The sequence below is a fragment of the Nerophis lumbriciformis genome, linkage group LG10 (assembly GCF_033978685.3).
Source record: "Nerophis lumbriciformis linkage group LG10, RoL_Nlum_v2.1, whole genome shotgun sequence".
NCBI lineage: Eukaryota > Metazoa > Chordata > Actinopteri > Syngnathiformes > Syngnathidae > Nerophis > Nerophis lumbriciformis.
This window is the reverse complement of record NC_084557.2, coordinates 14,994,458-15,018,415: the sequence shown is the minus strand read 5'-3', so window position 1 is coordinate 15,018,415 and position 23,958 is coordinate 14,994,458. Positions and strand designations below refer to the sequence as shown.

At 39.7% G+C, this 23,958-nt stretch overlaps 1 protein-coding gene across 2 annotated transcripts in view; it reads right to left on the bottom strand.

The window, feature by feature from the left end:
* Positions 1-23,958, bottom strand: part of cdh13 (cadherin 13, H-cadherin (heart)) — an 892,196-nt gene that overhangs the window by 36,186 nt on the left and 832,052 nt on the right. For both annotated transcript variants that reach the window (XM_061970208.1, XM_061970207.2), the window contains one exon: positions 10,360-10,593. In XM_061970208.1, the coding sequence (XP_061826192.1) occupies positions 10,360-10,593 (234 nt within the window). The remainder of the gene's footprint in view (positions 1-10,359; positions 10,594-23,958) is intronic.

Genomic DNA, 23,958 nt, shown 5'->3' with positions numbered 1-23,958 from the left:
CTTCAGTAGAATAAACTCCATGTTTATAATAGATTCCCCTTAAGTTAGATGTATAATGTGACTAAAATGTTTTCCTAAATGAGAGGGGTGTACTCACTTTTGTGAGGTTTATGTAGCAATAACAATTTACACTGAATTCCCAACCGAGAATCAATTGAGAGTTTCCAATTACCTAAATACACAATTACTAGAGATGTCCGATAATGGCTTTTTTGCCGATATCCGATATTCCGATATTGTCCAACTCTTAATTACAGATTCCGATATCAACCGATACCGATATATACAGTCGCATTATTATGCCTAATTTTGTTGTGATGCCCCGCTGGATGCATTAAACAATGTAACAAGGTTTTCCAAAATAAATCAACTCAAGTTATGGAAAAAAAATGCCAACATGGCACTGCCATATTTATATATTGAAGTCACAAAGTGCATTATTTTTTCTTAACATGCCTCAAAACAGCAACTTGGAATTTGGGACATGCTCTCCCTGAGAGAGCATGAGGAGGTTGAGGTGGGCGGGGGGTGTATATTGTAGCGTCCCGGAAGAGTTAGTGCTGCAAGGGGTTCTGGGTATTTGTTCTGTTGTGTTTATGTTGTGTTACGGTGCGGATGTTCTCCCGAAATGTGTTTGTCATTCTTGTTTGGTGTGGGTTCACAGTGTGGTGCATATTTGTAACAGTGTTAAAGTTGTTTATACGGCCGCCCTCAGTGTGACCTGTATGGCTGTTGACCAAGAATGGATTGCATTCACTTGTGTGTGTGAAAAGCCGTAGATATTATGTGACTGAGCCGGCACGCAAAGGCAGTGCCTTTAAGGTTTATTGGCGCTCTGTACTTCTCCCTACGTCCGTGTACAAAGCGGCGTTTTAAAAAGTCATAAATTGTACTTTTTGAAACCGATAGCGATTATTTTAAAGTATTTATCGGCCGATAATATCGGCAGTCCGATATTATTGGACATCGCTACCAATGATCTAAAATACTGGGGGTGTTTTTTGAGGAATGAGGAGCATATTGCGTCCCTTTTCTCTTTATTGAGGGCCAACATGGACGGTGCAAAACCCTATTATTGGATGTGTTTACACTTACACACACACCCGAAACATTAGTGACAAAAAAAGTATTTGTATCTCTCTTTGGTGGCTGTCAGTCACAGGTATTACCTGTGGGCAGGTTTTCGTTGTGGTCTGTCACTCAAATACACAGAGACGGGCGCTGTCGGCCATGCAACCCTGAATCAATGTCTTGGTTTTCTGCCCACACACACACTCCTCACTCCTCTTTGCATCCATGCTAGTATACTCCTTGTGTTTGGTATGAACTCATAAGCACTACTTAAATTAATATGAAGGTATTAGAGTGCGAGATGCAACTGACTAGCTCGGTGGGGTCGGCAACCCGCGGCTCAAGAGCCGCATAGCGGCGCCCTAGTGGCTCCCTGGAGCTTTTTCAAAGATGTGTAAAAATGGAAAAACTATGGTTTCTGTTGGAGGACAAACATGACACAAACCTTCCTAATTGTTAGAAATCCCACTGTTTGTATTAAACATGCTTCACTGATGAAGGTATCTGGCGAACAACGTTTTGTCCTACTAATTTCAGCGATCCTTGAACTCACCTTAGTTTGTTTACATGTACAACTTTCTCCGAGACGCGTTTTATGCCACTCCTTCTTGGTCTCGTTTTGTCTACCAAACGTTTTATGCTGTGCGTGAATGCACAAAGGTGAGCTTTGTTGATTGTATTGATTTGCTGGAGTGCTTATCAGGCATATTTGGTCAATCCATGACTGCAAGCTAATCGATACTAACATGCTATTTCGGCTAGCTGTATGTACATATTGCATCATTATGCCTAGTTTGTAGGTATATTTGAGCTCATTTCCTTTACTTATGTCCTCTGTGTATTTAATATATATTTGCAAGTCTCATGACACATTATCTGAATGTAATATTGGCTGCATTTCTCATTGTTGTTTGTGTGCCACAAAAGGTGTTTTCTTTCTGTTATTAATATTCTGGTTCCTACATCATATATCAATATATATCAATACAGTCTGCAAGGGATACAGTCCGTAAGCACACATGATTGTGTGTGCTGCTGGTCCACTAATAGTACTAACCTTTAACAGTTAAATTTACTCCTTTTCATTAATTACTAGTTTCTATGTAACTGTTTTTATATTGTTTTACTTTCTTTTTTATTCAAGAAAATGTTTTTAATTTATTTATCTTTTTTTTTATTTTTAAAAAGGACCTTATCTTCACCATACCTGGTTGTCCAAATTAGGCATAATAATGTGTTATGTTGTTCCAGACCACAGCAAACGTTACCCAGCTTGCAAAGATTGTAATACATCCATTAGAAGAAGACAGCCTGATGTTTCCTTTAACTTGGACACACACATCTATACCTTTGGCCATTCTGAGACAGTAATTTCCAGAAGTTATCTCATCCTGTGAGAAGCCTCCATTTTACGAATGATTTCCAATGTTGCAAAAATGTTTAGAATATAAATTCAAATACAACATTTCTGTCAAAGAAGATGTGCGTCAGCCTTTGATAGTAGGCTTATATAGCTAATGTAGACACTTACATCATGTGTTGCCTTCATTATAACACTTATATAAGGATTTTAATTTTTTGTGGCTCCAGACATATTTTTATTTTTATTTTTGGTGCAATATGGCTTTTTCAACATTTTGGTTTGCCAACCTCTGGACTAGCCAAACAAAAGAGCAATAAGCAAGTTCAGTCCACGTAACTCTTGCCTGTCGCAAATAAAACAGCCAGGCAGAGTGTGGCGAGAGGCAGGAATAAATAGCTCTCTGATTAGTGACCGGGAGCAGGTGAGCGTCCCGACCACTAATCAGAGGCAGGTGACAATAATCAGCACCCGTGGCAACAAAGAAACAAACCAAACAGAACTAAATCCTCAACTAAGGAATTACTAAACTTCAACAAAACATGACAGCAACAGTATTAATAATAATAATAATAATAGTAATAATAACAAGAATAATAACAATGACATTTGGAAGATATGAACAGTCAGCATCCCAGTGAGAAATACATTCTACAGTTTGTTTTATTATCTCTAGAGGTTGTATTTCTTGTTCGGCACTTAGCAATACTGCTGCATGATGCTTAAGTGTTTGTTGTCGAAGGGAAAAGCGAGCGTTGAGATTAGAGATGTCCGATAATATCAGCCTGCCGATATTATCGGCCGATAAATGCTTTAGAATGTAATATCGTAAATTATCTGTATCGTTTTTTTTATTATCAGTATCGTTTTTTTGTGTTTTTTTTTTTTTTTTAATTAAATCAACATAAAAAAGCAAAATACACTTACAATTAGTACACCAACCCAAAAAAAACGTCCTCCCCCATTTACACTCATTCACACTCATTCACACAAAAGGGTTGTTTATTTCTATTATTAATATTCTGGTTCCTACATTATATATCAATATATATCAATACAGTCTGCAAGGGATACAGTCCGTAAGCACACATGATTGTGCGTGCTGCTGGTCCACTAATAGTACTAACCTTTAACAGTTAATTTGACTCATTTTCATTAATTACTCGTTTCTATGTTACTGTTTTTATATTGCTTTACTTTCTTTTTTATTCAAGAAAATGTTTTTCATTTATTTATCTTATTTTTTTTTTTTTTTTTTTTTTTTTTTTAAAGTACTTTATCTTCACCATACCTGGTTGTCCAAATTAGGCATAATAATGTGTTAATTTCACGACTGTATATATTGGTATCGGTTGATATCGGTATCGGTAATTAAGGGTTTGGTCAATATCTGAATATCGGATATCGGCAAAAAGCCATTATCGGACATCCCTAGTTGTGATGTAAAATCAGTATGCCGCCGTATGCTTACAATGACCAAAATACGTAAATATTACATGTTACTATGAATGTGCCTGTTACTACATTACTTATAAACACTACTTTGTGTGTGTGTATATAAAACGATGATGGAGGCTATTCGATGTTTATTACAGTGCTTTATAGTCTCCAGTTGGATCCACTGTTAGCTGCTACGTAACAAAAAAGAAAAACCTATGTATGCTTATCTTACAAAATAAATTTTTGAATAATAGACAAAATTCCAAAAAAGTGCAGTTCTCCTTTAACAAAACAGGGCAAGACAAGGCAAGGCAAAGCAAAGCAAAAACGCGTGCATTGCAACAATGAACCAGCGGAGCAAGAAAGACAACACTGGCAGATGAACCCTCCTGATTGGCAATCAGAGCCAGGTGTGCCTCCTAATTGCCAACCAGGAACAGGTGAGGAGAACAGCGCTCTGAAGAAGTCAAGTCACACAAAGACCAAATTAGAACCAAATAAGAAGACAGGAAGAAACATTAAACACACAGGAAAAACAACAAAGTTCAAATCACTCATGATGGATGACAACAGATATCAATTTGACCTGCGATAGAGATTTGAATTGGATGTGTCACCGTGTCCAACCAAATAGCGACAAGGTGCAACGAACTTGTCAATGCAATGTAGCGTCCTAAATGAGGGCCAACATGCGGCTAATGTTACTAATCCCTGACTCCATGGTGGTGAATAAATTACATTTCCTTCATCAGTTATTATTATCACTGGAGGACATCGAGCAAGAGACTAGAAGGCACGTTAACTGCGAAGATGACTTGACTGTAGCCAGCTGTTAACAGGATACTCGCAAGTAGACAAATAGAGTCTAGAGCAGTGGTCCCCAAACTATGGCCCGCGGGCCGGATACGGCCCCCCAGCATCCAAAATCCGGCCCACGGGAAGTCCCAAGTAAATATTTTTTTAATTTATTTTATCCATCCATCCATCCATCCATCTTCTTCCGCTTATCCGAGGTCGGGTCGCGGGGGCAGCAGCTTAAGCAGGGAAGCCCAGACTTCCCTCTCCAAGCCACCTCGTCCAGCTCCTCCCGGGGGATCCCGAGGCGTTCCCAGGCCAGCCGGGAGAGATAGTCTTCCCAGCGTGTCCTGGGTCTTCCCCGTGGCCTCCTACCGGTCGGACGTGCCCGAAACACCTTCCTAGGCAGGCGTTCGGGTGGCATCCTGACCAGATGCCCGAACCACCTCATCTGGCTCCTCTCGATGTGGAGGAGCAGCGGCTTTACTTTGAGCTCCCCCCGAATGACAGAGCTTCTCACCCTATCTCTAAGGGAGAGCCCCGCCACTCGGCGGAGGAAACTCATTTCGGCCGCTTGTACCCGTGATCTTGTCCTTTCGGTCATGACCCAAAGCTCATGACCATAGGTGAGGATGGGAACGTAGATCGACCGGTAAATCGAGAACTTTGCCTTCCGGCTCAGCTCCTTCTTCACCACAACGGATCAATACAGCGTCCGCATTACTGAAGACGCCGCACCGATCCGCCTGTCGATCTCACGATCCACTCTTCCCCCACTCGTGAACAATTTATTTTATTTATTTTTTATTTTATTTTATTTTATCTTTCCTTTCTAATCCATTTTCTACCGCTTGTTACTCTCGGTGTCTCCTAGCCGCTCAGGCAAATCATATTGTCTAAAAATGAATTTTCCCATCGATAACGTGACAATGTTAAATGTTGATGAATATCAATGCTAATTGATGTTAAATGACAAAACAGATTATAAAGACAATGCAAATATGTATATATACACACACACACACACACACATATATATATATATATATATATATATATATATATATATATATATATATATATATATATATATACAGCCTGGCCCCCGGCCAAATTTTTTTAACCCAATGCGGCCCCCGAGTCAAAAAGTTTGGGGACCCCTGGTCTAGAGAGAGAATATTACAAAGCAACTACACTGAGCAGGGTTTCCAGATGAGAAATGAAAAATGATGGTACCTTAAAATGATGGTATTTTGAGAAAAGTTCATGTATTTGCCCTATTTCCATGTGTATTATATAGTTCGGGGGTCAGCAACCCGCGGCTCTCTAGTGCCTCCCTAGTGGCTCCCTGGAGCATTTTTTTTTAAAAAGCATTACAAAATGGAAAAAGATGGAGGAAAAATAATTGTGTATGAGTATGTTTTTCGTTTGAGGACAAACATGACACAAACCTTCCCAATTGTTAGAAAGCCCACTGTTTAATATGTTTGTGTATATGCTTCACTGATGAGAGTATTTGGTGCACATCGTTTTGTCCTACTTATTTAGGCGGTTCTTGAACTCACCATAGTGTTTACATGTAAAATCTTCCACTACTTCTTTGTCTCGTTTTGTCCACCAAAAGTTTTATGCTGTGCGGGAATGCACAAAGGCGCGCTTTGTTGATGTTATTGACTTGCTGGAGTGCTAATCAGGCATATATGGTCACTGCATGACTGCAAGCTAATCGATGCTCACATGCTAGTTAGGCTAGCTGTATGTACATATTGCATCATTATGCCTCATGTGTAGGTATATTGGAGCTCATTTAATATCCTTTACTTTTATCCTATTTTTATATAATTTAGTTTTGCATGTCTCATGACACATTATCTGTATGTAATATTGGCTGCATTTCAGATAGTTGTTTGTGTGGCATGTTGTTCCAGACCACAGCAAACATTACCTAGCTTGCCATAGATAGTAATAAATCTATTAAAAGAACACAAGCTTAACTTGGACACACATATCTATACCTTTGGTCATTAAAAGCCAGTAATTTCCAGGAGTTATCTCACCTTCTGAGTAGACTCGGATTTACTAATGGTTTCTAATATTGTAAAAATGTGTAGAATAAATATTACATTTCAACATTTCTGTCAACGAAGATTTGCTTCAGCCTGCGACACATAGTCATTTTGATAGTAGGCTATTATAGCTAATATAGACACTTTTGTCATGTGTTTGTTGCCTTCATTATAAGACTTATATACGGCTTTTCATTTTCTGCGGCTCCAGACATATTTGTTTTTTGTATTTTTGGTCCAATATGGCTCTTTCAACGTTTTGGGTTGCCGACCCCTGGTATAGTTCATAATACAGTTTCTCCTTTAAAACTAAAAGTACTGTTGGCTGTAAGGACATGAATCAATGCACAACATCAGGCGCAGGGCCGGAAGTACATTTGCTTGCTAATATCCATGTATTGAAGGGCTGAAATTATCCTACATAATGGGATTTTTGGAGTTATTTATCCTATAGAGAGTATAACTTATCGAACAAAAACAACAAAGCAGCTAAGGGAGGCGCAACCTGTAACCTGTAACCGGTTCTATTACAATTTACATGCCAAACAATGTATCATGTTACCGTATTTTTCGGACTATAAGTCGCAGTTTTTTTTCATAGTTTGGCCGGGCTCCAGTGCGACTTATATATGTTTTTTTCCTTCTTTATTATGCATTTCCGGCAGGTGCGACTTATACTCCGGTGCGACTTATACTCCGAAAAATACGGTATATATCGCAGGAGACTGTGGTACATATCACTATAAAAATGTTAGGCCATTTCGCCCAGGACTACTCGGACCAGTCCAGTTTTAACCCTCTCTCTTGTCTAAAGTCATCTTGGCTAAGCTCCAGCCACCATGTGACAATAATGAGTTTAGAAAATCAACAATCAACATTCTGAATTCTACGACCGCAAATGAAGCCTGTCTAATTTGTCCAGCAGCAAGATGACAAGTGACAACTTTTTTTAATTTTTATTTTTTAAATGTGTTGGGGAATTATATAACTGCACTAAGACACAGCTGACGGTGAGGGAGAGGATTAGTTTTGTTTGTTGAACATGCAATCACATACGGAACAGAAAAGACAACCACAGGTACTACAAGTCATATCTTCCCAGAACATTCTCGAGCTTCTAAAGTACAAACCCCGTTTCCATATGAGTTGGGAAATTGTGTTACATGTAAATATAAACGGAATACAATGATTTGCAAATCCTTTTCAACCCATATTCAGTTGAATGCACTACAAAGACAAGATATTTGATGTTCAAACTCATAAACTTTTTTTTTTTTTTGCAAATAATAATTAACTTAGAATTTCATGGCTGCAACACGTGCCAAAGTAGTTGGGAAAGGGCATGTTCACCACTGTGTTACATGGCCTTTCCTTTTAACAACACAGTAAACGTTTAGGAACCGTGGAGACACATTTTTTAAGCTTCTCAGGTGGAATTATTTCCCATTCTTGCTTGACGTACAGCTTAAGTTGTTCAACAGTCCGGGGGTCTCCGTTGTGGTATTTTAGGCTTCATAATGCGCCACACATTTTCAATGGGAGACAGGTCTGGACTACAGGCAGGCCAGTCTAGTACCCGCACTCTTTTACTATGAAGCCACGTTGATGTAACACGTGGCTTGGCACTGTCTTGCTGAAATAAGCAGGGGCGTCCATGGTAACGTTGCTTGGATGGCAACATATGTTGCTCCAAAACCTGTATGTACCTTTCAGCATTAATGGTACCTTCACAGATGTGTAAGTTACCCATGTCTTGGGCACTAATACACCCCCATACCATCACAGATGCTGGCTTTTCAACTTTGCGCCTATAACAATCCGGATGGTTCATTTCCTCTTTGGTCCGGAGGACACGACGTCCACAGTTTCCAAAAACAATTTGAAATGTGGACTCGTCAGACCACAGAACACTTTTTCACTTTGTATCAGTCCATCTTAGATGAGCACAGGCCCAGCGAAGCCGACGGCCTTTCTGGGTGTTGTTGATAAACGGTTTTCGCCTTGCATAGGAGAGTTATAACTTGCCCCTACAGATGTAGCGACCAACTGTAGTTACTGACAGTGGGTTTCTGAAGTGTTCCTGAGCCCACATGGTGATATCCTTTACACACTGATGTCGCTTGTTGATGCAGTACAGCCTGAGGGATCGAAGGTCACGGGCTTAGCTGCTTACGTGCAGTGATTTCTCCAGATTCTCTGAACCCTTTGATGATATTACGGTCCGTAGATGGTGAAATCCCTAAATTCCTTGCAATAGCTGGTTGAGAAAAGTTTTTCTTAAACTGTTCAACAATTTGCTCACGCATTTGTTGACAAAGTGGTGACCCTCGCCCCATCCTTGTTTGTGAATGACTGAGCATTTCATGGACTCTACTTTTATACCCAATCATGGCACCCACCTGTTCCGAATTTGCCTGTTCACCTGTGGGATGTTCCAAATAAGTGTTTGATGAGCATTCCTCAACTTTATCAGTATTTATTGCCACCTTTCCCAACTTCTTTGTCACGTGTTGCTGGCATCAAATTCTAAAGTTAATGATTATTTGCAAAAAAAAAAAAGTTTATCAGTTTGAACATCAAATATGTTGTCTTTGTAGCATATTCAACTGAATATGGATTGAAAATGTTTTGCAAATCATTGTATTCCGTTTATATTTACATCTAACACAATTTCCCAACTCATATGGAAACGGGGTTTGTATTTGTACTACGTACAAAGTTTTAAGTCATGCTATTATTCCTTCTTCTGTACATGCTCTCGTTTTATGTGGTGTGCACCATCCTTTTATATTTATTCAACCTGAAGGTGATATTTGTGTGTACAAAACCCAAAACCAGTCCAGTTGGCACGTTGTGTAAATTAGTAAATAAAAACAGAATACAATGATTTGCAAATCCTTTTCAACTTATATTCAATTACATAGACTGCAAAGACAAGATATTTAATATTCAAACTGAGAAACATATTTTGTTTTTGCAAATAATCATTAACTTAGAATTTAATGGCAGCAACACAATGCAAAAAAAGTTGGCACAGGGGCATTTTTACCACTGCAGTGATTTCTCCAGATTCTCTGAACCTTTTGATGAGATTACGGACCATAGATGGTGAAATCCCTAAATTCCTTGCAATAGCTCGTTGAGAATTGTTCTTCTTAAACTGTTAGACAATTTGCTCACACATTTGTTCACAAAGTGGTGACCTTCGCCCCATCCTTGTTTGTGAATGACTGAGCATTTCATGGAAGCTGCTTTTATGCCCAATCATGGCACCCACCTGTTCCCAATTTGCCTGTTCACCTGTGGGATGTTGCAAATAAGTGTTTGAGGAGCATTCCTCAACTTTATCAGTATTTATTGCCACTTGTGCAAGCTTTTTTGAAACAAATTCCAAATGAGCTAATATTTGCAAAAAATAAAGTTTTCCAGTTCGAACATTAAATACCTTGTCTTTGCAGTCTATTTAATTGAATATAAGTTGAAAAGTATTTGCAAGTCATTGTATTCTGTTTTCATTTACGATTTACACAACGTGCCAACTTCACTGGTTTTGGGTTTTGTATATACAACTCTTTTATCGTGGACAAAAAACAACACATCAAAGTAACAAAATTGAGAAATACTCACAGTTGACTCTGGTGACCTTCCATGTTTTATCCAGCCCGGGTTGTTTTCCCAGTTCGATGTTGAATGGTGCCCCATTGGGAGGTAGATCCTTGTCCCGTCCACCAACAATGGCCACGTTCATATCATGCGCATCTTCGCACACCTGTGCAACTGATGGTACCACGTAGGGCGCATTATCATTGTAATCTTCAAGGTAGATGACCAACGTTCCAGTGCCCGTAGCTGGAGGACTGCCTGCACAAACACACACAGAGAAACAACATGTCTTGTTTGTGGTGCGGATTTCCCAAATCACAAGTTTAAAAAAATGGGTATAGAGTAAATTTTCTGTTTAGCATTCGGCACCCCGCGTATTCTCAGATTTTGTTTCTTTGCTTTAAATTGCAGACCGTTTGTTTTTGCTTTTATGGTAACTTGAATAGACAAGTGGTGCAATTTGCTGGCGGAAATAGAGTGCTGCAGTTATGAATACCAGCAGAGGGCGCCGTCTCACAAGTAACTCACACAACATTTTCGAGCAGGAAGACGGGATGCTGCGTAAATGCATGTTTTGTAAGTGCGATACTGCACACTGTATACCTTATTGTTTGTTAATCTGTAAAACTGATTTTGGAAAACGCTTGATAACTGATAAGAGCAGTGGTCGCCAACCTTTTGGACCCCGAGATCCCTGTTCTCATGAACCAAGGCAAGATCTACAGTAGCTCTGTGATAAACTATATATACACGTTGCCCAGGCCAAAGGTTTGGACACACCTTCTCATTTCAATGCGTTTTCTTTATTTTCATGACTACCGTATTCTTCGGAGTATAAGTCGCACCGGAGTATAAGTCGCACCTGCCGAAAATGCATAACAAAGAAGGAAAAAAACATATATAAGTCGCACTGGAGTATAAGTCGCATTTTTTGGGGGAAATGTATATGATAAAACCCAACACCAAGAATAGACATTTGAAAGGCAATTTAAAATAAATAAAGAATAGTGAACAACAGGCTGAATAAGTGTACGTTATATGACGCATAAATAACCAACTGAGAACGTGCCTGGTATGTTAACGTAACATATTATGGTAAGAGTCATTCAAATAACTATAACATATAGAACATGCTATACGTTTACCAAACAATCTGTCACTCCTAATCGCTAAATCCCATGAAATCTTATACGTCTAGTCTCTTACGTGAATGAGCTAAATAATATTATTTTGATATTTTACGGTAATGTGTTAATAATTTCACAAACAAGTCGCTCCTGAGTATAAGTCGCACCCCCGGCCAAACTATGAAAAAAACTGCGACTTATAGTCCGAAAAATACGGTATTTACGTTGTAAATTGTTACTGAAGGCATCAAAACTATGATACCTGTGAAGTGGAAACCATTTCAGGTGACTACACCTTGAAGCTCATCACAAGAATGCCAAGAATGTGCAAAGCAGTAATCAGAGCAAAGGGTGGCTATTTTGAAGAAACTAGAATATAAAACATGTTTCCAGTTATTTCACCTCTTTGTGTTAACTACATAACTCCACATGTGTTCATTCATAGTTTTGATGCCTTCAGGGACAATCTACAATGTAAATACCGTATTTTTCGGAGTATAAGTCGCACCGGAGTATAAGTCGCACCTGCCGAAAATACATAATGAAGAAGGAAAAAAACATATATAAGTCGCACTGGAGCCTGGCCAAACTATGAAAAAAACTGCGACTTATAGTCCGAAATATACGGTAGTCATGAAAATAAAGAAAACGCATTGAATGAGAAGGTGTGTACAAACTTTTGGCAATACCTGTATATCAGTCTTCTTACTGTGGCATATACCGTTTTCTCACAGGTTTTATTGAGACGGATGCTTTGAGCCCGAGAAAGTCACCAACCAAGAGAACAAGCTGGATTCAGGGTGGGCTTTTCTCCTATTGACAACATCCAGGCTGTTAGTCAACTACAAGAAAAGGGTAATACATATGATATCCCACTTTGCTTTGCGTTTGTCGACTATAAAAAGGCATTCCACTCAAAGTTTTACCCACTTTTTGCTGCACTCAAACCCAAGGAGTTAACACAGCATACATCTCGATTGTCTATAGTGGTGCCCCTTCAACATTGAGATTGCACCGAGATAGCAATAAGATCGACCTTGAAAGAGGAGCCAGACAAGGTGACAATGTCTCCAATATACTATTATCAACAGTATCAACTAAGAAGGAAAGGGAGTCAACATCAACAGCAAACACCTTTCTCATCTGAATTTTGCTGATGACATAACATGGGTGGCACATACTCCACAAGAACTGACTGAATATTATGCTGAATGAAATCCACCTCAAAAGCAAACTGGTGGGCCTGAACATGCACCTTGGAAAGACCAAACTGATGTTGAATGAGTACTCTACCGGGGCACCAATCGTTGTCGATGTGGATGTTACAGTCACCTGACACTGATAAGGACGCCACACACTATTTAGACCATCGCGTCCTGCGTTCCAGTGCCAGAACGTATCTACTTGTATTGTACAGTAAGCCCACACGTCTCTAGCTCTCCTTCCATGTGCTTACTTGCTCTCCGTGTTTACCCTCCTCTGTGCTCATTGTGTCCTGTTTCGTCGCTCCGCAGCTTCTCTCTGTTCCCTGGATTCGAGCTGTGTGTCACGACTCCCCGGACTCCCCCATGGACTTCTTACTGCCTCCACGGACCTCGACCTCTCGCCTGCCCACAGACCTAGATGCCTCTCTCCTGCCCTCGACCTCTCACCTGCCCATTGACTTCTGAGCTTGCCTCGCCCTCTCTGGACTTCCGCCTTCTTCGCAACACGCACCTTCAACACTTGCCGGTAACACTCACCGCATCACATAGTCGCACACCATGTATTCCTGTTAATTACACACGTCACACTGAGCCTAGTCTATAAAATCAGCTACACCTCCCTGATACCGAAGTACATGTCAAACCACTACCTTAACATAAATGACCGCCATAACCACAACACCAGGGGGAGCTCCACTAACCACGTTAAACCCAGATTCCGCTCTAACAAAGGTCTTAACTCATTCTCTTTCTATGCCACATCAATGTGGAATGCGCTCCCAACAGGTATAAAAGAAAGGGCATCTCTATCCTCCTTCAAAACCGCAATAAAAGTACATCTCCAGGCAACTTCAACCCTAAACTAACACCCTCCCCGGATTGTTAATAACCAAATGTAAACAATCAAATGTAGATACTTTTCTTATGCCTTCTGATCTCTCTCTCTCTCTCTATGTCCACTACTTGCTGTACATATCCTACCAAGTCAGACCTACACTGTTTCAATGTCCATTTCTCTGTTCTCAATTGTTGATGACTGATGATAACAACCAAACCTAACCCCTTTCGACCCCGAATTGTAAATAATGTAAATAATTCAATGTATACACCCTGATGATTATCTTGTGTGATGACTGTATTATGATGATAGTATATATGATAGTATATATCTGTATCATGAATCAATTTAAGTGGACCCCGACTTAAACAAGTTGAAGAACTTATTTGGGTGTTACCATTTAGTGGTCAATTGTACGGAATATAAACTTCACTGTGCAACCTACTAATAAAAGTCTCAATCAATCAATCAACACTCTCGTGCTAATAAACACGCCTAAGGCTAATCGACGTCCCTGTCTCACTGTACCATTACAGTGGAAACATTATCGAAGAAGTTGACAGTTATATCTATCTCGGTGAAATGGTAACTAACAATGGGGATCTGCTGCCAGAGATAAAAAGAAGGATAGGACTCTTGGCTGCTTTTGTAAAAGTGGACAAGATCACAAAGAACCCACAAATAAGTATGACAACTAAAAGAGATGTATTGAATGAGTGCATATTCCTGTGATGGTACATGGACCACCACGCCAAGCCAAACTGAACTCATGGCTGTGGCACAGAGAAAGATGGAGAGAATCATGCTTGGCATCACTCTAAAGGACAGAAAAGCTAACATCTGGATCCGACAACCAACAGGAGTCACTGATATAAATGTTGCCATCAAAAGACATCCAAACACAAATGAGCAGGACATGTGGCCAGACAACAAGATAATCAGTGGACACTCAGAACAACCGAATTGACTCTTCGTGAACAGAGAAGACCAAGAGGACGACCAAAAACACATACTGTAGGCCTCACTTGGCAAAGACTGGCTCAAGACAGACGTCAATGGCTGGAGTCCAGGGAGGGGGTTCCGCAAAGAGCTAAATGAACCCTTATGATGATGATGAGGATGTGCATTCGGAAAATATTCACAGCGCTTCACTTTTCCCACATTATATCTTACAGAGTTGTTCCAATTGGAATACATTAATTTTTCCCTCAAAATTCTACAGAATATAGCCCATAGTAACAATGTCAAAAAGGTGTGAATAAAAAATTCACATGTACATAAGAATTCACAGGCTTTTCTCAATACCTGCCAAAGAGTTCAACCTTTGTCTCATTGGACCAGATCATTTAGTTGTTCATGGTGTGAGAGTCATTCAGATGCATTTTGGAAAACTTTTACCAAGAAATGGCTTCCATCTGGCCACTATGCCATACAGGCTTGATTGGTGGGTTGCTGCAGAGATGGTTGTCTTTCTGGAAGGTTCTCCACTGTCCACAGAGGAATGATGTAGCTCTGACAGAGTGACCATCGGGTACTTGGTCACCTCCCTGACTAGACTAAGATAAATGCAGCAATCTACATCATGGATAAAAACCAACGCTTCCCATCCACCATACTTGCCAACCTTGAGACCTCCGATTTCGGGAGGTGGGGGGGGGGGTGGGGGGGGGGGGGGGGGGGGGCGTGGTCGGGGTGGGGCGGGGTTGGGGCGTGGCTAAGAGGGGAGGAGTATATTTACAGCTAGAATTCACCAAGTCAAGTATTTCATATATATATATATATATATATATATATATATATATATATATATATATATATATATATATATATATAAATAAAATAAATACTTGAATTTCAGTGTTCATTTATTTACACGTATACACACACATAACACTCATCTACTCATTGTTGAGTTAAGGGTTGAATTGTCCATCCTTGTTCTATTCTTTGTCACTATTTTTCTAACCATGCTGAACACCCTTTCGCAGGTACCCAGAAAGGTTTCGAGTACCACCAAAAAAACTGAATCTCTGAAGACAGTATAAAAATCTGTGTTAAAGGTGTACAAATACTGTTTGTATAATAAGCATGTTATTGTTTACAAATGAGGGTTAAGAGTTCAGTACTAAAAAAAAAAAAAGAATGTGGCTTAAGTACAGTTTTTTAATTGAGCTGCTGCATTTTTTGGTTGGGTTGTTTATTTATTTTGAGAAACTTCTCCATTTCTAAAAGGGGAGGAATGTTATAGAGTGATCTATGTGTGTCTGTTGCCATCTCCTGGTGAATGTTGGCTATAGCGTACTGGGGTTACTTTTTGGTTGGCCAACGATTTACGAGACGTACGTACTTCATCACCTCGCTTGGTTATTGCCTCCAACTAAATATATTACAACAACATTGCTGTTTACGGCAGACGAACTGCTTTACGGTAGAATAAAACATGACTGCTGTTGTGTGTTGTTGCCGCGCTGGGAGGACGTTAATGAAACTGCCTAACAATAAACCCACATAAGAAACCAAGAACTTGCCCTCGATCATTCTACAGTTATAACGTGTGTTGTGGTAAAGTGGACGTGAATACAGGCTGTTGACACGTCACTCAGGTCCGCATGGAGCTGGAGGGGGCGTGGCTTCCAGCTCTTTCTGAATTTCGGGAGATTTTCGGGAGAAAATTTGTCCCGGGAGGTTTTCGGGAGAGGCGTTGAATTTCGGGAGTCTCCCGGAAAATCCGGGAGGGTTGGCAAGTATGCCATCCACCATGATAAAAGCATTGGCATTATAAAACTCTAAAAAAAAACGTTTTCACATTGTCAAAATGGGCTATTGTCTGTATAATTTTGAGAACAAAACATTACATTATTGTAATAAGGCTGTAACACAACATAATTTAAAAAAATGCTAAACGCTTTGAATACTTTCCAGATGCACGATATATAGAGCTTGAAGAAAAATGTTAAAACTCGACTGTACACATTGACGTCCACATCTGCAGAATTCAAGTAAAAAACAATCACATGCATTGATCCTCTTTATTAAATGTTACCTTATTTCACACACCGAATCCTAATTGAAGTTTCACGTAATCTGATGCTGGTGTTATGCTAACGAAGGCTAAATACATTTACAACAGGCTTTTATACTGTAATTACCTTTTTTGTTCTGGGGTTCTGTTGTTTTCTTTTGCTACGTCTGTTTAAGTGAGATTAGAGGTTATTAAAGACAAAAAACATACAGCCTCCAAAACAGCTTAAGAGGTCATTCTGCAATTAACACCTATAGACAAGATCTGTAATTGGAAAATGGGCTTTGCAACCTTTTCCGAGTTGAAGGTGTTTTCAGGTGACTTAAAAGACGGATGTGATGTGAGGCAGTGCAGGTGTTTTAACAAAACAATGACTGTATGCAATAAATGTCAAGTGATGGTGGAATGTGTTTTGACATCGAGGTTGTGCACAGGAAATTGTTCTGGTATGATCTCCTAATGCAATTTGGAGAGGAAATTTCAAATAATGAAGTCAAGAGACATTTTGTTGGTCATGACTCATGAGACAGTGGGCAGCAGGAGAGGTGGATGGCATAAATCCATGTGAATTTTAAAGCAAAAGCGTCATTTCTGCTCAGTTCCCCTTGCAGACACTGTCTTTTGCAGGTAAGCAAGGAATATTTGCGAGTCTCTTGTAAGCAGAAGACACTTGCGTTAAAAACGTCAAACCACGCGTTAATTGTCACAAAGCCTTCCCTGTTTGTGACATTAAGTAGATAATAGTTCACGAGCCAGCAGGAGAAAACTTTCCCTTTTTAGGACTTTTTATTATTATAGTAACCATAACAACCAAACCACAAAGGCTCCCCAGCCAAGGTTGGTTTAGGTCTTTGCAGAAAAATGCTCCAGAGGTAGATGTCAGAGGTTCTTACGTTACGGACCAGTTATCTTGGCACTGAAATGAGGATGTGTTTGGTGCTTGCAAGAAGGATAGCAAACTAACATTGTCGAGTCATTTAATCGATCGCACCAGAACTGTTAAGTTTGTTTTAAAAGACGTTTTGCCTCCCATTCAAGCAGGCTTCATCAGTTGCTCATAGACTGAGATTGGTCAAATCTAGGCTGGATTTCTAACCAACCTAAGTAGTCTCGAGACTTGACTAGATTACTTACCAGGGCTGTCAAAAAAATATATATATATTTTTAATTCATTGTGATTCTTAATCGGAACAATCGTTCTGAATCGAATTGTTACCCCACGAATAGAATCATAACACCTCCTCACATTCGTGTCAAGATAATTGGTACCTTTGACGTCTAACTCTGGAGCATTTTCTGCATAGACTTAGATTGGTCAAATCTAGAGACTATACTAGGATATTCGTTTTTTGTTCACAAGGTGGAACTTAAAATCATCCTGAAACTAGGAGAGAGAGAAAAAAAATCAGTCTCTGAAGTCTTGCCCAAATTTCTCAGATGTAGAACCCGCAGTGCTTGGTTAGCTTTCACTGAAGTCGGTCTTTCCAAATGAGTAGGCTCCACCCAAACCATTCATGTAGATTTACCGCTCCTCTTCTCCACTTCATCATGTACTTGTCCTCATCAGCCCGCCTCAGCGACATCACTGAAATTTGTCTGCCGGCTTCTGCAGAACACCACTTTGTCAAAAATGTCCAGACTCAACACAACTTTCCAGAGAGGGAGTGATTCATGGACCGTTGCAGATGCCAACCCACCTCCAACCAGAAAGTAATAAAAGGCAACATAAAAAGTAAAGACAGCTTTATTAAAGAAATGGTGGATTGCAGTGATGCAAAAATGATGCCTCTCACGCTGAAGAGAAATGTTGTTTTCCCGCAGGAAGATAGCGATTTTTGCATTTTTACTTTATCTGCAATATCATGATTTAGCTTGGCCCGAAACACTCCGCAAAAAAAGATGTCAGATCGGTAAATCTGTCAATACCATTTTAGCTGGTATGCTAATAGCTCGCACCCAGCAAAGGCAGGATATTGCTCTAAAGCAGGGCTGTTCAACTGGCGGCCCGAGTTCAGTTAAAAACCTGGGAGACAAACATTTTTGCAGCAAATTCCTAAAAACACAACAGTGTTCCTGTTGGACCACTGTGAACACATTGGCAGATCCTTGCATTGACTTTCACTTTGCCAGCAAACATATAACACTGGGGTTAAAACTTGTGATTTGCACAACTAACATGTTCCTCAAGGCACCCATTTAAGCAGTTACACATTTTTTGTCGTAATTTGATTCATGTAACAACAGCTTGTCTATTTCAGATTTGGACAAAGACTATCTGCCCAAAACTGTCAGCAGGTAAAAAACTTTACTTATACAAAAAGATTTGTCTGAACACAAGAATTCCGAACCCAGTCAGTAGTTATTTGCTCGACTTCTTTAGTTAAACTAGTAGTGTTGCACAACGTTCTATTTTAGGCCCTATCTTTTTTATCATTTGGGCTATTCAACTGGTGGCAGGTGAGTTCACTTCCAAAAACTTGTAAAGGAGAACATTATCACAATTTCAGAAGGGTTAAAACCATTAAAAATCAGTTCGCAGTGGTTTATTTTATTTTTCGAAGTTTTTTTCAAAATTTTACCCATCACGCACTATCCCTAAAAAAAGCTTCAAAGTGCCTGATTTTAACCATCGTTATATACACCCGTCCATTTTCCTGTGACGTCACACAGTGATGCCAATACAAACAAACATGGCGGATAGAACAGCAAGGCATAGCGACATTAGCTCAGATTCAGACTTGGATTTCAGCGGCTTAAGCGATTCAACAGATTACGCATGTATTGAAACGGATGGTTGTAGTGTGGAGGCAGGTAGCGAAAACGAAATTGAAGAAGAAACTGAAGCTATTGAGCCATATCGGTTTGAACCGTATGCAAGCGAAACCGACGAAAACGACACGACAGCAAGCGACATGGGAGAAAGCGAGGACGAATTCGGGGATCGCCTTCTAACCAACGATTGGTATGTGTTTGTTTGGCATTAAAGGAAACTAACAACTATGAACTAGGTTTACAGCATATGAAATACATTTGGCAACAACATGCACTTAGAGAGTGCAGACAGCCCATTTCAGGCGCGCTAAGAACATATATTTTTCCACGACTTCAGCACTCAGGTTAACCATAGCTAAATAGACACAAAATACTGCATTACACAAGACTACCCGAATGTACTCGAATGATTGAAAAAAATAAATGTTTTTAAGCTAAATTATTGGTAAACACAGTTTATGTATAATAATTTCCGTAAAACCGCGAGTAATGAATAAAGTTTTCATCAATTAATATATTCTGTAGACATACCCTCATCCGCTCTCTTTTCCTGAAAGCTGATCTGTCCAGTTTTGGAGTTGATGTCAGCATCTGCTTTGAGTGTCGCAGGATATCCACACATTCTTGCCATCTCTGTCGTAGCATAGCTTTCGTCGGTAAAGTGTGCGGAACAAACGACTGACCATTTCGTCGGCTTTCCCCACAGCCTCGTATTTTGAACAAATTTCGTCCAATTTCTTGCCACTTTCGCATCTTTGGGCCACTGGTGCAACTTGAATCCGTCCCTGTTCGTGTTGTTACACCCTCCGACAACACACCGACGAAAGTGAGAAAATGGCGGATTGCTTCCCGATGTGCTCCGAGAGCGAATAATAGAAAGGCGTTTAATTCGCCAAAATTCACCCATTTAGAGTTCGGAAATCGGTTAAAAAAATATATGGGTTTTTTTCTGCAACATCAAGGTATATATTGACGCTTACATAGGTCTGGTGATAATGTTCCCCTTAAGAGACTCACATTTTTGCAGATGGTCCTTAAAAACAGCAGAGCTCTACTATAACTTCGACAACACACATAGACCAAAATCAAATGTCTACTGTAGAGGACAGGGGTTCTCCGGAATATAAAAAAACAAGACTAATAGTGAAGTCTGGCCACCCGGTCCTTATCTTTCTGCAAATGTGTCCCCTAAAACAATTTAATTAAATATCCCCGACATGAATTGTGTGTACTTCTACACAGCATCCCAGAATCAGACAATTAGATGACGTGATGATTAGGGTGTAATATTATCGATACCGGTACTCAACGTCCCTTTGTGTGTGTTAAAAAATACGAATTGAATAAAATCTAATTTTTTATTGCAACATCTAAAAATGAGCTGACTATGATAACTCCTGTCCAGTTGTTATATCTTGTTTTATTATCATAGCAACATGTAATAATTTGCAAGTACGGCTTTAAGTTGCAATTACAGTTGCAAGTCCAAGACAATAGATGGCAGTAGCGTATAGTTTATGGTGAGTATTTTAGTTTTTGTTGCTCCCTAAAAAGTGTTAATACTGTAAGTATAGTACTTATTACACACCAGCTGTTTGATTTCAACATTCATCTTAGTTGTAGTTTACAATAAAAAATTGAGGTATTTAAACTGCCATGTAAAATCACTAATGCTAATCAGGAACATGTCAATAGCAAAGCCAATGTATATTAGCATCAAGCTAGCTAATTTTTGGAAAAATGGAGCTTTACATTACTTCTGTTGGAGCATTTTTTGAGTCAATTGCTTTGCGAAGACTGGGCGTTATGTCACAAGCAGCCAAGGTACTGTAATATGTCACCGTTGGATTTTTGGTAGTACCGGCCGGATTCAATCGGTGACAAAAAACTACCAGATTTGGCACCCATGCCTATTTAGCAAAGGGTTGTACGGTATACCGGTATTAGTATAGCACCGCGTACTATACCGCCTCTGAAAAGTACCACTTCTCATCCAAGTCGGCTCCATCAGTTCTTGCTCATAGACTTAGATTGGTCAGATCTTGTCTAGCGGTTGGTGCCAAAACCCCAAATTTTTACTCTCCAACACCAGGAAGGTGCACCAACCGCTAGACTAGATCTGATCAATCTAATTTTATGAGCATGAACTGATGAAGCCTACTTGGATGAGAGGCGCAACGTCTTCTGAAACAAACCAAAGTCAAGTCCAGTTGCTTAGAAAAATGTTTTTACACAATTTCATGTGTTAACTTCAGCATTTTCAGTAAATGGATAAGACAGCATTGGTTTAAGTTTCTTAAAAACAATACATGACTCCATGAAGCCATTGTTTTGTTACATATCAATCTTTAGATCGGCCACAATAATGTGATGAATTGGAATTTTTCGCAGCATTTTAGGTGGGATTAATTAATAGGTTGATTATTTTAATTAACTACAAATAATAATTTATTCATCACACAAGTATTTAAATCGCTTGAGTCATAATCGCACATGATAGGTTTGGATTCTAGTTATTTTTCTGTGTTTCCACCATTATTTTCTTTGTTGCAACGCTTACTTTGTTACTTCTAGTTCCTGTTTGCCACTATATGTTTCACCTTCCTCAACTGTCCCTGATTGGCAATAAGGAAATACCTGTTCCTGGTTGCAAACTTGCTCAATATTAAACTTTTTTTTAACCAGAACATATAACAAGAACACTACTGGCTAAGGGGTTTAGAAAAAAACAATCTATATATTTTTCAATTACTAATTATACTGAATACAAATGGTGTCGCATTTAGGCTGTTTTCTAACACATGTATACGCCCGGAGCACGAAAACCAGACCTGGGCAAATTAAGGCCCGGGGGCCGCATGCACCCCGTTAAAGGGGAACATTATCACAATTTCAGAAGGGTTAAAACCATTAAAAATCAGTTCCCAGTGGCTTATTTTATTTTTCGAAGTTTTTTTCAAAATTTTACCCATCACGCAATATCCCTAAAAAAAGCTTCAAAGTGCCTGATTTTAACCATCGTTATATACACCCGTCCATTTTCCTGTGACGTCACATAGTGATGCCGATACAAACAAACATGGCGGATAGAACAGCAAGGTATAGCGACATTAGCTCGGATTCAGACTCGGATTTCAGCGGCTTAAGCGATTCAACAGATTACGCATGTATTGAAACGGATGGTTGTAGTGTGGAGGCAGGTAGCGAAAACGAAATTGAAGAAGAAACTGAAGCTATTGAGCCATATCGGTTTGAACCGTATGCAAGCGAAACCGACGAAAACGACACGACAGCAAGCGACACGGGAGAAAGCGAGGACGAATTCGGCGATCGCCTTCTAACCAACGATTGGTATGTGTTTGTTTGGCATTAAAGGAAACTAACAACTATGAACTAGGTTTACAGCATATGAAATACATTTGGCAACAACATGCACTTTGAGAGTGCAGACAGCCCAATTTTCATCAATTAATATATTCTGTAGACTAACCCTCATCCGCTCTCTTTTCCTGGGGGTCTGGCGGCAGATTTCTTTGACTTTATCGTTGGAAATGCATCTGCTTTGAGTGTCGCAGGATATCCACACATTCTTGCCATCTCTGTCGTAGCATAGCTTTTGTCGGTAAAGTGTGCCACTTTCGCATCTTTGGGCCACTGGTGCAACTTGAATCCGTCCCTGTTCGTGTTGTTACACCCTCCGACAACACACCGACGAGGCATGATGTCTCCAAGGTACGAAAAACAGTCGAAAAAACGGAAAATAACAGAGCTGATTTGACTCGGTGTTTGAGAAAATGGCGGATTGCTTCTCGATGTGACGTCACGTTGTGACGTCATCTCTCCGAGAGCGAATATTAGAAAGGCGTTTAATTCGCCAAAATTCACCCATTTAGAGTTCGGAAATCGGTTAAAAAAATATATGGTCTTTTTTCTGCAACATCAAGGTATATATTGACGCTTACATAAGTCTGGTGATAATGTTCCCCTTTAAGCTTTTCAATCTGGCCCGCCAGACACTCCCAAATAATTGTTTCCGATGTTTAAGATGGAAACTGTAGCTGCAGTGATGTTTTCAAATTATCGGAAGTCTTGAACTATACAAAGTATTTCAATGGTTGGAATCTGCGCTTTTGCATGATATACTAGTTACTATGGTAATCTAAGTCACAGCAGCTCAGACAAGGCACCAAGCAGTGTGGGTGGGGAGCGTTTCCACAGAGTGTTTCCAGACTGGCCAGCCTGAAATGCGGGTGTCAGGGACAGACGCGGAAGGAGATTTTTACAACAAAGTTCTAAAGCTTAGTGATGTATCAGATACATCAGATAGTAGGTGTTTCTTTTTTTTTACCCTTTGCGTTCATATTTTGCTGTTTTTTTGCATTTTTGTTGCGTTTCGCTTGATTGTAAAATATGTCGATCGAGAGGGTGTTCATATGTTGTCAATATTCAGTGTTTTATCGTTCATAGTTCCATTCTGTTTAAGGCGGTCTGTCGTAACGTTTTTAGCATTCAATCAGACATGAGGTTTTGTATTAGTGTTCCTAAAAATAGATATACCGGCACCCCAGACACATTTGTTTCTCTAAATGTGGCCCCTCGAGTCAAAATAATTGCCCAGGCGTGACGTAAACATATACAAAAGCAGTCTCAGATAAGCAA